This window comes from Kogia breviceps, chromosome 3 (genome assembly GCF_026419965.1).
Source record: "Kogia breviceps isolate mKogBre1 chromosome 3, mKogBre1 haplotype 1, whole genome shotgun sequence".
NCBI classification, from domain to species: domain Eukaryota; kingdom Metazoa; phylum Chordata; class Mammalia; order Artiodactyla; family Physeteridae; genus Kogia; species Kogia breviceps.
In genome coordinates this window covers 105,741,557-105,757,362 of record NC_081312.1, presented here as the reverse complement: position 1 = coordinate 105,757,362, position 15,806 = coordinate 105,741,557, and the positions used below count along the sequence as shown (strand labels likewise).

Here is a 15,806-nt window from a genome sequence, read left to right as displayed (position 1 = left end):
TGAGAGTGTCTGGCCTTACATTTAGGTCTTTAATCCATTTTGAGTTTATTTTTGTGTATGGTGTTAGGGAGTGTTCTAATTTCATACTTTTACATGTCCCTGTCCAGATTTCCCAGCACCATTTATTGAAGAGGCTGTCTTTTCTCCACTGCATATTCTTGCCTCCTTTATCAAAGATAAGGTGACCATATGTGTGTGGGTTTATCTCTGGGTTTTCTATCCTGTTCTATTGATCTATATTTCTGTTTTTGTGCCAGTACCATACTGTCTTGATTAATGTAGCTTTGTAGTATAGTCTGAAGTCAGGGAGCCTGATTCCTCCAGCTCCATTTTTCATTCTCAAGATTGCTATGGCTATTCGGGGTCTTTTGTGTTTCCATACAAATTGTGAAATTTTTTGTTCTAGTTCTGTGAGAAATGCCAGTGCTAGTTTGATAGGGATTCCATTGAATCTGTAGATTGCTTTGGGTAGTAGACTCATTTTCAAAAGGTTGATTCTTCCAATCCAAGAACATGGTATATCTCTTCATCTATATCTATCATCTTTAATTTCTTTCATCAGTGTCTTATACTTTTCTGCATACAGGTCTTTTGTCTCCTTAGGTAGGTTTATTCCTAGATATTTTATTCTTTTTGTTGCAGTGCTAAATGGGAGTGTTTTCTTAATTTCACTTTCAGATTTTTCCTCACTAGTGCATAAGAATGCCAGAGATTTCTCTGCATTAATTTTGTATACTGCTACTTTACCAAATTCATTGATTAGCTCTAGTAGTTTTCTGGTAGCATCGTTAGGATTCTCTATGTATACTATCATGTCATCTGCAAACAGTTACAGCTTTACTTCTTCTATTCCGATTTGGATTCTTTTATCTTTTTCTTCTCTGACTGCTGTGACTAAAACTTCCGAAACTATGTTGAATAAGAGTGGTGAGAGTGGGCAACCTTGTCTTGTTCCTGATCTTAGTGGGAATGGTTTCACTTTTTAACCATTGAGGGCGATGTTGGCTGTGGGTTTGTCATATATGTCTTTTATTATGTTGAGGAAACTTCCCTCTATGCCTACTTTCTGTAGGGTTTTTATCATAAATGGGTGTTGAATTTTGTCGAAAGCTTTCTCTGCATCTATTGAGATGATCATATGGTTTTTCTCCTTGAATTTGTTAATATGGTGTATCACGTAGATTGATTTGCATATATTGAAGAATCCTTGAATTTCTGGAATAAATCCCACTTGATCATGGTGTATGATCCTTTTAATGTGCTGTTGGATTCTGTTTGCTAGTATTTTGTTGAGGATTTTTGCATCTATGTTCATCAGTGATATTGGCCTGTAGTTTTCTCTCTTTGTGACATCTTTGTCTGGTTTTGGTATCAGGGTGATGGTGGCCTCATAGAATGAGTTTGGGAGTGTTCCTCCCTCTGCTATATTTTGGAAGCATATGAGAAAGATGGGTATTAGCTCTTCTCTAAGTGTTTGATAGAATTTGCCTGTGAAGCCATCTGGTCCTGGGCTTTTCTTTGTTGGAAGATTTTTAATCACAGTTTCAATTTCAGTGCTAGTGACTGACCTGTTCATATTTTCTATTTCTTCCTGGTTCAGTCTCGGCAGGTTGTGCATTTCTAAGAATTTCTCTATTTCTTCCAGGTTGTCCATTTTATTGGCATATAGTTGCTTGTAGTAGTCTCTCATGATCCTTTGTATTTCTGCAGTGTCCGCTGTTCTTCTTTTTCATTTCTAATTCTATTGACTTGAGTCTTCTCCCTTTTTTTCTTGATGAGTCTGGCTAATGGTTTTTCAATTTTGTTTATCTTCACAAAGAACCAGCTTTTAGTTTTATTGATCTTTGCTATTGTTTCCTTCATTTCTTTTTCATTTATTTCTGATCTGATCTTTATGATTTATTTCCTTCTGCTAACTTTGGGGGGTTTTTGTTCTTCTTTCTCTAATTGCTTTAGGTGCAAGGTTAGGTTGTTTATTCGAGATGTTTCCTGTTTCATAAGGTAGGATTGTATTGCTATAAACTTCCCTCAGAACTGCTTTTGCTGCATCCCATAAGTTTTCGGTCGTCGTGTCTCCATTGTCATTTGTTTCTAGGTATTTTTTTATTTCCTCTTTGATTTCTTTAGTAATTACTTCATTATTAAGTAGTGTATTGTTTAGCCTCCATGTGTTTGTATTTTTTACAGATCTTTTCCTGTAATTGATATCTAGTCTCATAGCATTGTGGTTGGAAAAGATACTTGATACAATTTCAATTTTCTTAAATTTACCAAGGCTTGATTTGTGACCCAAGATATGATCTATCCTGGAGAATTTTCCATGAGCACTTAAGAAAAATGTGTATTCTGTTGTTTTTGTATGGAATGTCCTATAAATATCAATTAAGTCCATCTTGTTTAATGTATCATTTAAAGCTTGTGTTTCCTGATTTATTTTCATTTTTGATGATCTGTCCATTGGTGAAAGTGGGGTGTTAAAGTGCCCTACTATGATTGTGTTACTGTCAATTTCCCCTTTTATGGCTGTTAGTATTTGCCTTATGTATTGAGTTGCTCTTATGTTGAGTGCATAAATATTTACAATTGTTATGTCTTCTTCTTGGATCGATCCCTTGATCATTATGTAGAGTCCTTCTTTGTCTCTTGTAATAGTCTTTATTTTAAAGTCTATTTTGTCTGATATGAGAATTGCTACCAACTTTCTTCTGATTTCCATTTGCATGGAATATCTTTTTCCATCCCCTCACTTTCAATCTGTATGTGTCCCTAGGTCTGAAGTGGGTCTCTTGTAGACAGCATATATATGGGTCTTGTTTTTGTATCCATTCAGCCACTCTATGTCTTTTGGTGGGAGCATTTAATCCATTCACATTTAAGGTAATTATCGATATGTATGTTCCTATTCCCATTTTCTTAATTGTTTTGGGTTTGTTATTGTAGGTCTCTTCCTTCTCTTGTGTTTTTTGCCTAGAGAAGTTCCTTTAGCATTTGTTGTAAATCTGGTTTGGTGGTGCTGAACTCTCTCAGCTTTTGTTTGTCTGTAAAGGTTTTAATTTCTCCATCAAATCTGAATGAGATCCTTGCTGGGTAGAGTAATCTTGGTTGTAGGTTTTTCTCCTTCATCACTTTAAATATGTCCTGCCACTCCCTTCTGGCTTGCAGAGTTTCTGCTGAAAGATCAGCTGTTAACCTTATGGGGATTCCCTTGTGCGTTACTTGTTTTTTTTCCCCTTGCTGCTTTTAATATGTTTTCTTTGTATTTAACTTTTGATAGTTTGATTAATATGTGTCTTGGCGTGTTTCTCCTTGTATTTATCCTGTATGGGACTCTCTGTGCTTCCTGGACTTCATTAACTATTTATTTTCCCATATTAGGGAAGTTTTCAACTATAATCTCTTCAAATATTTTCTCAGTCCCTTTCTTTTTCTCTTTTTCTTCTGGGACCCCTATAATTCAAATGTTGGTGCATTTATTGTTGTCCCAGAGGTCTCTGAGACTGTCCTCAGTTCTTTTCATTCTTTTTTCTTTCTTCTGCTCTGCAGTAGTTATTTCCACTATTTTATCTTCCAGGTCACTTATCCGTTCTTCTGCCTCAGTTATTCTGCTATGGATCCCTTCTAGAGTATTGTAATTTCATTTATTGTGTTGTTCATCATTACTTGTTTCCTCTTTAGTTCTTCTAGGTCCTTGTTAAATGTTTCTTGAATTTTCTCTACTCTATTTCCAAGATTTTGGATCATCTTTACTTTCATTATTCTGAATTCTTTTCCAGGTAGACTGCCTATTTCCTCTTTATTTGTTAGGTCTGGTGGGTTTTTACCTTGCTCCTTCATCTGCTGTGTGTTTTTCTGTCTTTTCATTTTGCTTATCTTACTGTGTTTGGGGTCTCATTTTCGCAGGCTGCAGGTTCATAGTTCCCGTTGTTTTTGGTGTCTGTCTCCAGTGGCTAAGGTTGGTTCAGTGGGTTGTGTAGGTTTCCTGGTGAAGGGGACTAGTGCCTGTGTTCTGGTGGATGAGGCTGGATCTTGTCTTTCTGGTGAGTAGGTGCACGTCTGGTGGTGTGTTTTGGGGTGTCTGTGGCCTTATAATGATTTTAGGCAGCCTCTCTGCTAATGGATGGCGCTGTGTTTTTGTCTTGCTAGTTGTTTGGCATAGGGTGTCCAGCACTGTAGCTTGCTGGTCGTTGAGTGAAGCTGGGTGTTGAGATGGAGATCTCTGGGAGATTTTCACCATTTGATATTACGTGTAGCTGGGAGGTCTCTTGTGGACCAGTGTCCTGAAGTTGGGTCTCCCACTTCAGAGGCACAGCCCTGACTCCTGGCTGGAGCACCAAGAGACTGTCCTCCACACGGCTCAGAATAAAAGGGAAAAAAAACAGAAAGAAAGAGAGAAAGGAAGACAGAAAGGAAGGAAGGAAGGAAGGAAAGAAAGAAAGAAAGAAAGAAAGAAAGAAAGAAAGAAAGAAAGAAAGAAAGAAAGAAAGAAAGAAAGAAAGAAAGAAAGAAAGAAAGAAAGAAAAGAAAGAAAATAGTTATTAAAATAAAAAATAATTATTAAGAAAAAAAATTTTAAGTAAAAAAAACAAACAAACAAAAAAAAAAAAAAAAACGGATGGACAGAACCCTAGGAAAAATGGTGAAAGCAAATCTATACAGACAAAATCTCACACAGAAGCATACACATACACACTCACAAAAAGGGGGAAAGGGGAAAAAATAATCTATCTGCTCCCCAAGTCTACCTCCTCAATTTGGGATGATTCGTTTCTATTCAGGTATTCTACAGATGCAGGGTACATCAAGTTGATTATGGAGCTTTAATCCGCAGTTTCTGAAGCTGCTGGGAGAAATTTCCCTTTCTTTTCTTTGTTCGCACAGCTCCTGGGGTTCAGCTTTGGACTTGGCCCCGCCTCTGCGCGTAGGTCGCCCGAGGGCATCTGCTCTACGCTCAGACAGGGCGGGGTTAAAGGAGCAGCTGATTCGGGGGCTCTGGCTCACTCAGGCTGGGGGGGAGGGAGGCGCACAGAGTGCGGGGGGAGCCTGCGGCGGCAGAGGTCAGCAGGACGTTGCACCAGCCTGAGACGCGCCGTGTGTTCTCCCCGGGGAGTTGTTCCTGGATCACGGGACCCTGGCAGTGGCGGGCTGCACAGGCTCCCGGGAGGGGAGGTATGGAGAGTGACCTGTGCTCGCGCACACGCTTCTTGGTGGCGGCAGCAGCAGCCTTAGCATCTCATTCCCGTCTCTGGTATCCGCGCTGATAGCCGCAGCCCGCGCCCGTCTCTGGAGCTCCTTTAAGCAGCGCTCTTAATCCCCTGTCCTCGCGTCCCAGGAAGCAAAGAGGGAAGAAAAGGTCTCTTGCTTCTTCGGCAGCTCCAGACTTATCCCGGACTCCCTCCCAGCTAGCCGTGGTGCACTAACCCCTTCAGGCTGTGTTCACGCAGCCAACCCCAGTCCTCTCCCGGCTTCGGCTTCCGACCGAAGCCCAAGCCTCAACTCCCTGCCCACGCCCGTCCCCAGCGGGTGAGCAGACAAGCCTCTCGGGCTGGTGAGTGCTGGTCGGCACCGATCCTCTGCGGGAATCTCTCCGGTTTGTCCTCCGCACCCTGTTACTGCGCTCTCCTCCGCGGCTCTGAAGCTTCCCCCCTCCGCCACCCACAGTCTCAGCCCGCGAAGGGGCTTCTAGTGTGTGGGAACCTTTCCTCCTTCACGGCTCCCTCCCACTGGTGCAGGTTCCGTCCCTATTCTTTTGTCTCTGTTTTTTCTTTTTTCTTTTGCCCTACCCAGGTACGTGGGGAGTTTCTTGCCTTTGGGGGGTTCTGATGTCTTCTGCCAGCGTTCAGTGGGTGTTCTATAGGAGCAGTTCCACATGTAGATGTTTTTCTGATGTATCTGTGGGGAGCAAGATGATCTCTGCGTCTTACTCTTCCGCCATCTTCTCCTGTCTCCCAGAGTAACTTTAATAAAGGTGACCTATCTTAAAATACAAGCCTCAGGGGCTTCCCTGGTGGCGCAGTGGTTGAGAGTCCGCCTGCCGATGCAGGAGACACGGGTTCGTGCCCTGGTCCGGGAAGAACCCACATGCCGCGGAGCGGCTGGGCCCGTGACCCATGGCCGCTGAGCCTGCACGTCCGGAGCCTGTGCTCCATCCGCAACGGGAGAGGCCACAGCGGTGAGAGGCCCGCGTACCACACACACACACACACACACACAAAAATACAAGCCTCAGTGGAGGAAGCCGAGTGGATTGCTTCTCACTTTAAAAATATAAATGCATAAAAACAAAAGCAGTCCCCCATGTGGCATTTCATTCCAGAGGAGGGCAGCTCTGCTGAGCTGAATTCCATGTAACTTAAGACCCAGGAAGCAAGTCTGGCGATCTTTAAGGATGCTGAGTATTTGTGTGGTGGACTTACCCTTGGCCTCCTTCTAAGTGGTTTCATGACTAAGTGCCATGTGCCAGGTTGTGGTGATGTTAGCCCAGCATGAGGGAGGCCTGCAGAGAACACTGGGAGGGTGGCAGGGCTGGCGCGGGGGGTAGTGGGTGTATGGGTGTCCATGGGTGTGCCTCTGTGTGGGGTGTGTGTACATGTGTATGTGTGCCACATGAGTGTGTCATGTGTGTTTACATGTGTGTGTCATGTGTGCGTGCACGTGTATGTGTGAGCACGGGTGGGGTGTGTCATGTGTATATGGTCCCATGTGGGATGTGTGTCGTGTTTACATGCACGTGTGTGTGAGCATGTGTGTGCATGTGTCGTGTGCACACGTGTGGGATGTGTCGTGTGTGCATGCAGAGGCCCGCATCTCTCAACCCCCCTCGTCTCCCTCCCCCCCCACCCCCGCAGAGAAGCGGCTCTCGCGCGGGATCTCCCACGCCAGCTCGGCCATTGTGTCCCTGGCGCGGTCCCACGTGGCCAGCGAGTGCAGCAGCGAGCAGTTCCCACTGGAGATGCCCATCTACACGTTCCAGCTGCCGGACCTGAGCGTGTACAGCGAGGACTTCCGGAGTTTCGTGGAGCGAGACTTGATCGAGCAGGCGACCATGGTGGCTCTGGAGCAGGCGGGTAAGTACCCCCCAGGCATGTCCACCTGATCTGGAAGAGGGGCGAGGGCGAGAGGGATGTGCGATCCGGCACCACACGCTGTCGGGCTCGGTTGCCTGCGGGCCCTGCCCGGCCCTAGCCTGGCGTCAGTGGATGTGGGGCGAGGATCACGTGGTGCCCAGATCTCCTGAGTGTTCCCTTTGTCGCTAATACAGCCTGGCCAGGTCAGCCCCCCTACAAAGAGAACCCCAGGCTGCTTTGCCTTACTTCTCTCCTTTCCCATCCAATCCCTGACCCCCAGTTGGGTGCAGAACAAAAGATAAGAAAGACCCTGTGCTTGGAGAGAAATAAGAGACCCTGTCAATTCCTATGGACACAGGCAAGTTAGGTGACATCTTTGAGCCTCAGTGCTCCAGTCTGCAAAGACTTGGTGAAGACGTGGTGAGGCTGAGCTGTTAGATGGCACATGCCCTACAGAGCTGCTCCTCTCCTGCCCTCCCCAAAGCCCCACTCCCACCCTCACCGGCACACCAGCCTCCAGGTTAAGGAAACATAAAACTTGACTTTGGTTTCCTCCCTCTCCTTAATGTTTCTCTGACATCCTGATGAGGATGAGATTCAGGGAGCAAACCAAAACTTGTCTTTTTTGGAGTGCCTAAGGATAAAATAACTAGTTCCAAACAAATTCTGCAACAGATGTTGGTTCTTCCTGAGAAGCGCGGCCCGTTTCTCACTCATAATCATTTGCATTGTAAATCTTTGCACGGTCACATGTTCAGTGGTTTCTCAGACATGCATGTAGAGGATTCTATGCCCTTTCTCTCATGCCCCTGTGCATCTCCCATGGGGGCAGAAAATCCACACAGGTAAAGAGGGGACGGTGGTTAGTGGGGCCTTATTTGTGCTAGGCAACCTGGCAGTCAGGTCTCAGCACAGGGCTTGGGGGCCTCACCCGTGGCGTGTTTGCTTTGAGAATAGGATCTGCAACCCTGATAACTGTGTTGGATCTGATGTTGTGACCAGGGAAAAATCATTTTCTTAGCTGCTGCACAGCTGCCAAAAGCAGCCCAGAGACCGACACCCACACCTGACTCTGTCTTACCTCCAGGTCTTTAAAGATGACTCTTTGAGAGTAATTCAGATGAGATATTTTAAACCAAAGAGTCACTATTCATAGAGAAGGGAAAATTTGTATAGGTTAAGAAAGAAAAAATTTCATGAGCTAATTTATTTCTCTTGAAGGGTAGGGCAGCCAAGCCCTTGACAAAGTTCAGCCCCAAGCGTTGCCAGTAGCACCGGTAATTGCTGCCTCATTTAAGCTGAGTCCTGGGACTTCCCTGGTGGTCCAGTGGTTAAGAATACGCCTTCCAATGCAGGGGGCGCGGGTTCCATCCCTGGTGGGGGAACTAAGATCCCACATGCCACGGGGCAGCTAAGCCCACGCACCACAACTACAGAGCCCACGCACTCTGGAGCCCACGCACCACAGCTAGAGAGAAGCCCAGACGCCACAAAAAAGATCCTGCATGCCTCAACTAAGACCTGATGCGGCCAAATAAATAAATATTTTTAAAAATAAAAAATATAGCTCGAGTCCTGGTAAAGGGCATGGAGTCCACTGTGCCAGCCTCTTCCTCCAACTTTGTCTTGCTCAGCAAGAGCCTTTGCTCCTTTGGCAGGTCTTTTCTGTTATTTTCTTCCATAGATCACATATTAGTTTTTATCACATTTTACCTTCCAGACCAGCATTTTCAAAGGGTGCTATTTTACTCTAACTATCCAATTTTGGAAAACACCTTTAAAAAACCCAAACTTAAGGAGTTAAGATGCTACATTCGCCCACAGTACCTTATTTCTGTCATGTGCCAAGAGGATGGAGAGAAGGGACAGCAGGGTGGCTCACCCAGGGCTGTGGACAGCACCCCATCAGTGCTGCAGGAGGCCTTGGGGAGGCTGACTGGTGCCCCAGCCTTCTGGAATGTGATCCTGGGCAGGGAGGGTCTGAACGTCAGGGTTCCATTGAGGACAGGGAGGTGAGGACTGGAAAATCACAGAGGGCAGAATAAACGTTCATTCCTCTCCCCCCACCGCCACCGTCCATCAGCTTCTCTGAACTTCTCTTTAAGGAGTAGACCCGATCATCCTCAGGCTCTTTCCATGCCTGGATCCTGGTGGAGATACTGGCTGAGGCCCGTGAGTCCCGCTCAGCCCCCACCCGGCTGAGTGAGGAGGCCAGGCGCGGGGAGGTGGCCCAGGCTGCACCCCTTGGGCCCTGCTGTCACTCTCCATGGGGCAGACAGAGCTCCACTGAGGAACAGTGGGGAGAAAGCTGCTCTCTGTGGCCAGGTGTAGCATGTTCATTCCTCCGTCCAGTAATTAGTGCTTGGATCACTGTGAATCAACCACTGATAATCAATATTATTTACTGTGTTCATGGGAGATGGAAGTACGGATGCCAAAAAAATTTTAGAGAAAAAAAATCTACTGGTTCAAGACATAATTCAAGTTGTGTTTGGAAGGAAATGTAAACTCTGTCCCAGGGCCTCAGGGTGGGGGACTTCCCCCTCCCTGGGGGCTGGATGGGAAACCAGGGCTCATGTGGTCCAGAAAATGGGCCAAGGACTTCCCTGGTGGTGCAGTGGTTAAAAATCCGCCTGCCAGTGCAGGGAACACAGGTTTGAGCCCTGGTCTGGGAAGATCCCACATGTCACGGAGCAACTAAGCCCGTGCACCACAACTACTGAGCCTGCGCTCTAGAGCCCATGAGCCACAACTACTGACCCAAGTGCTGCAACTACTGAAGCCCACACACCTAGAGCCCATGCTCCGCAACAAGAGAAGCCACCACAATGAGAAGCCCGCGCACAGCAACGAAGAGTAGCCCCCGCTCACCGCAACTAGAGAAAGCACGCATGCAGCAACGAAGACCCAACGCAGCCAAAAATAAAATAAAATAAAATAAATTTATAAAAAAAGAAAGAAAATGGGCCAAGAAAATGGCCTGTGTTGCCTATGGTCCAGCTGCCCCTCCCGGGGACCCAGCTCCACTCCCTCAGAGCCCGGCGTAGGGTGGGTGTCCAGAATGGTCCCCCAGCTCCCCAGGGCACGTGGGCAGCCCCACCTGTTTGAGGAATCTGTGTATCGAGTAGTGAAGCTTCACGTCCCACAGAACCCACAGGAAGAGGGAGTGCCATTCTCCTCGGGCCTTAAAACCCTGGAGGGCATGACCTACTCCCACCCCATGACAGTCGGGGACAACAGGAGGGCCACATTTTCAGGACCTAAAACCGCTGACCTCCTGAGAGAGGAAGGAAGATGAGAATGCAAGAAAGCATTTGTTTCTCAACCGGGTTATCCTGCTGCATTCACACGTAAGAAGACGCAGGGATCATGGGTCTCTCAGTTTGGAAAGTAACATCTGGCACCCCTTTGGGACACCCCCACAGTGTGGATGAGATGGTGTGATGCTCCAGCAAGTTCGTGAATCCAAAAGCAGAGGCATGTCTGCATATAACAGTTACTGCACACACGGGACACTGAGGTCTAGACGTCAGAAAGTGTGGGGACACCTTTGAGTTGTGGTGTTGAGTCTGTCTCCATGGGAGGAGAGTTGGATTGGAGCAAATCTGGCAGAGAAGCCCTAAGATGTGAAGGTTTTCATGTGAGTCAGCCCAGCCCCACCTTATCCCAAGTCAGCTGAGAGGCCCCCTGGAGCCTTACTTCCTTCCATCTTAAAGTCGGAGGCAGGACAGCTGCCAAGACAGATTCAGCCAAGGCAAGCTTGACCTGCATTCCCACAGACACCCCATCCAGGTGCTGGGTGTTCCATTGCTGCGAACGACGCAGGTGAAATTGCTGCCCTCGTGGAGATGAAGTTCTAGTGGGGAAGAAAAGTGATAAGGTAGGCCATCAATATGGCATGAGGCCATGAGGTAGGGGCTCTGAGGGGGAGGGAGGAATGAGCCATGGGACACCATCAAAGCCTTGGCACATTTAAGTAAGGCAGGACACGGGAGCGGATGGATTGAGGGCTGGAGGCGTTGGAAAGGAAGACGAGAGAATGGTAGCAGGGGCCAGGGAGCATTCCTGAGCCTTGGGGTCCACGGTAGCGAGGCTGTGCAGCCCCGGGAGGGCTTTGAGAAGGGGTGGTGACATGTTTGGATTCACACTGACACGTCCTGGCTGCCATGTTGAGAGTGGACTCTGCAGAGGAAAAAGGAGCAGGAAGAGCTAGGCGGGCAGCTGCTGCATTAGCCCAGCGCCGTGGGGGTAGCAGTGGAGGTGATAAGAAGAAGCTAGATGTGAAGGCAGGATCTGTTTTGAGGAAGGATCTACAGGTCTCGCTGATGGATTGGATGGAGCAATGGCAGAAAGAGAGGAGTCGAGCATGACCCTGAGAACGTTGACTTTAGCACATGGGTAGATGGTGGTACCGTGTGGAGATGCAGACCCCTGGAGGAGGCGTTGGTGGGGGATGGAGAAGCAAAGTCTGAGATCCTGGTGAGACTTGGAAAGTTGCTGTCCAGTTGAACATGTGGGTGTGGAGCTCAGGAACAGTCTGGGCTGAGAATGCAAATATGGGAGTTAGTAGTTAGTGTGGGATGAAATCGGCAGGAGGCATGTGCCCATCGTAGGGACCTCCCACAGCACCCCTGACACAGCCCTGTGCCCTGTTGGGTACCAGGTGGATGAGGGAGTCTGGAGCATGCGCAGGAACATAAGGGAGACAGACCAGGAGCAAATCATCACAGTCCCATTGGAGGAAATCTCAGAAGCACGTGCACAGCACAGTGCCCAGAGAAGGGAGGTGAGTGGCGCTGGGTGTGTGGGGTGGCTGCAGAAGGGCAGGGATACTAAAGGGAATCACAGGGTCATGTTTAGGGCAAAACTGTGCTCGTCTTTCTGCTAGAGAATTGTCCCATCGTTTTCTTTCATCTAAATGTCTTTGTGGGTGACAAGCAAAATGACATCTTGTCTTTTTTAGCATCTTCATTGGAGTATAATTGCTTTACAATGGTGTGTTAGTTTCTGCTGTACAACAAAGTGAATTACCTATACGTTTACATATATCCCCATATCCCCTCCCTCTTGTGTCTCCCTCCCACCCTCCCTATCCCACCCATCTAGGTGGTCACAAAGCACCAAGCTGATCTCCCTGTGCTATGCTGCTGCTTCCCACTAGCTATCTATTTTACATTTGGTGGTGTATATATGTCCATGTCACTCTCTCACTTTGTCCCATCATACCCTTCCCCCTCCCTGTGTCCTCAACTCCATTCTCTACATCTGTGTCTTTATTCCTGTCCTGCCCCTACATTCTTCAGAACCATTTTCTTTTGTTTTTAGATTCCATATATATGTGTTAGCATATGGTATTTGTTTTCCTCTTTCTGACTTCCTTCACTCTGTATGACAGACTCTAGGTCCATCCACCTCACTACAATAACTCAATTTTATTTCTTTTTATGGCTGAGGAATATTCCATTGTATATATGCACCACATCTTCTTTACCCATTCATCTGTCGATGGACACTTAGGTTGCTTCCATGTCCTGGCTATTGTAAATTAGTGCTGCAGTGAACATTGTGGTACATATGACATCTTATTTTAAACTGTGCAGTAACCACCCAAATTAAGTGGTCCTGTTATCATGTTACTTGGAAAAGGCAGACTAAGTGGTTAATGGCCCCTCACCACTACGGAATACCACAGCCTTCCCTTAGTGATGTTCATCTGATTTTCGTCTCTGCAGGAGCTCAAGATTTCATTTTTGTTTTTTAACATTCACAGTATTCATTCCCATGGTATTTTTCTGTTCTTAAATGAAGTCATTGTGTGGGGAGATGTGAATTACCACCCTGTCCAAGCTTGGAATAGGAACTTTGAACCGTGTTCTCAATCCCACTGTTCCTGCAAAAAATTCTTTATCTTGGGCATCCCATTCTGGATCCAGCTGGAGATGTTAGAATAGCGCTGGACCATTTTTGGTTCTCCAGAGGCTGGAAGGTGCTGGCATTTACCATAGCTGAGTGATCTTCCACGGTAGCCACAGCTGACTAACAGCCCCAGGAATGCTCTCAACAGGGTGAGTCTTAACTTCCAGGACCAAACTTAAATCAAACCACTAAAATCTTGCCTTCCATCCCCTAGCCACATCTTGTTGTGATTCAATTATGTGCAAACTGTGACTGAATATGTGGGCTGAATTGATATTTAGAAAATGATAAATTTCCTATAAGAAATGTGAATGAAAGGTAGCATGTCTAGGGAAGATGCCTTGTTGAAGATGGCATTAATTCTCAGATCACAAAAGGTTAATTCTAGGTGTAGGAGATTCCTTCTAGATGAAGGATAACTTCTAGTGTGCAAGATTACTTCGAGATGTAAGATGCGGTGCTGGCGAATTCACACCCCCGTGCTTCCCCTCCTGTGTCCAGAGTCCTGGGCAAGGTGGGGAAATAGCCCCCCTGGAGGAGGGGGCTTAGGGTCTGATGGGAGCAGATTCTGTCTGGTTAAGCCTGGCTTCATGGGGTGCCCTATTTGACATATATGAGCAGTTAATTAGTGCTTAAGGTTTTGGAGATAATGAAGTGTCATCTGACACACATGCTGATTTCCAAGGCATCCTCTGCCTGACCTGGGAACACATTGGTGACCAACCCGGGGACATATTTTCTAGAAGGTGAGCGTGGTGGTGAAGAGGAGGGGGCTTAGAATGAGAATTTGGGCAAGAACACTGTCTGAATTGTATCAAAAGGGCACCTTTTCAGGTGGCATTCCCACCTCCGAAATGTAGGTGCTTTCCCTGATTTCTGAGAAGCCCCAGGGAGAGCCTTGAATCATTGCGGGGAGACAGCGCTAGTTACATTAGGATCTCAGATCATGAGGTGAACGGGAAAGAAAAGAAGAAATCTGTGTTCTAGAGGATGAGAGTGAGATCAGATAAAGCGGCTTCTGTAAGTTACAGGAGTGTGTTCCCCTCCCTCTGGGCAGGACAGCCCCACGCCTGGCCTGGTGTAATGGCGCCGTCTCCCTCAAGCTCAGGTCACACTTTCTCTCCGTCCTCCCATCAGCACACGGGAGGCCTGGGGCCCCCAGACCCCATCTCCCAGTGTGTATCAGCCACCCTGAGCCCAAGCCCAGCACAGAGATGCAGTTCTGCCAGAGGTAGACACACCTGCAGAGAGCCTGTGGGGTACATGATGCAGTACAGACATACAGCAACCTGGGGGCAAGGATTAAGAGTGCTTGGGGACACCACTGAAAAGAAGTGCTCGTTCAAATCCCTGGAAAGTGACTGGGGATGAGGTGGCCAGCAGTCCCTGCATCAAGGTCCCACATCTCCAGGACTGAGGGGCAGTGACAGAAAGTTGATGCTGCTAAGTATGCCCGGCATGTAGCTGGCGTGGGTCCCCAGAGGGAGGGTGCAAGTCTGGAGGGAGGAGAGATGGTTCAGAAGTGACAGAGGGAGCAGGGGCACTTATGGTTCCTGAGGGGTATGAGAGGTGCATCCATGTTGTTAAGTGTAATTATAGGGTTTTTTCTCATAATTAGTGTTGCAATGTACAGGCAGACCTCTGATTTTTCGGGTCTGGTTCCAGACCACCGCAGTAAAGCGAAGAATGCAGCAAAGAAAGTCTCACGAATTTTTTGGTTTTCCAGTGCATATAACAGTTATGTTTATACTATATCGTGCAACAGCACACTTAATAAACCAATGTACATACCTTAATTTAAAAATACTTTATTGCTAAAGAAATGCTAACCGTCATCTGAGTCTTCATGAGTCATAGTAGTAACATCAAAGATCACTGATCACAGATCACTGTAATAATATAATAATAATGAAAATTTTGATATATTGTGAGAATTACCAAAATGTGACCCAGAGACACAGAGAAAATGCTGCTGGAAAATGATGCTGATAGACTTGCTTGACGCAGGGTTGCCACAAACCTTCAGTTTGTAAAAAGCGCACTAAAGCCAAGCGCAATAAAACAAGATGTGCCTATGTGCACATACTACAAATTATTTATCCATCATATTATGATGGACATTTGGTGTCATGATCAATCCGGGCTGCCATAATAAAACACCACAGACTGTGTGGCTTAAACAACAGAAATGTATTTTCTGTCAGTCCTGGAGGCTAGAAGTCCCAGATCAAGGTGCCAACTGATCCTTTTTCTGGTGAGGACTTTCCTCCCGGCTTGTACACAAGCACCTTCTTGTCTTCCTGTGAAAGACCCTTGGGGGAGAAAGGGAGGCAGAATGAGCTCTCTGGTGTCTCTTACAAGGACATTGATCCTGTTCAGATCAGGGCCCCACCCTTCTGACCTCATTTAACGTTAATTACTCCCTTAGAGGCCCCATCTCCAAATATAGCCACACCAGGGTTAGGGCTTCAACATACAAATATGGGGGGACACATTCAGTCCGTAACAGTTGGGTTGTTTCCAATTTTTGATTATTGTAAAGAGTGCCACTATGGAATGAATTCTTGTAAATGTTTTCAATGAACACATGAATATGCTTCTGAAGATACACACCTAGGAGTGGTGGTGTTACGGAGACCAAGCTCGTACTGCTCTCAGCACAACAGGCTAATAAATCGAAAGACGAATTGTTGGGGCAAGGGATAACAACTTTATTTGGAAAGCCAGCTAACCAAGAAGATGGTGGACTTGCGTCCCAAAAATCATCTCGCCTGAGTTAGAATTCAGGCTTCTTTTACACTAAAGGGGGAGGGAGTGAAGTCAAAC

The 15,806-nt window shown here is 46.7% G+C and overlaps 1 protein-coding gene across 5 annotated transcripts in view; it reads left to right on the top strand.

The window, feature by feature from the left end:
* LOC131752016 (OTU domain-containing protein 7A) overlaps positions 1 to 15,806 on the top strand; it is a 382,320-nt gene that overhangs the window by 291,681 nt on the left and 74,833 nt on the right. For all 5 annotated transcript variants that reach the window (XM_067029451.1, XM_059056030.2, XM_067029450.1 and 2 more), the window contains one exon: positions 6,846 to 7,064. In XM_067029451.1, coding sequence (XP_066885552.1) covers positions 6,846 to 7,064 — 219 coding nt within the window. The remainder of the gene's footprint in view (positions 1 to 6,845; positions 7,065 to 15,806) is intronic.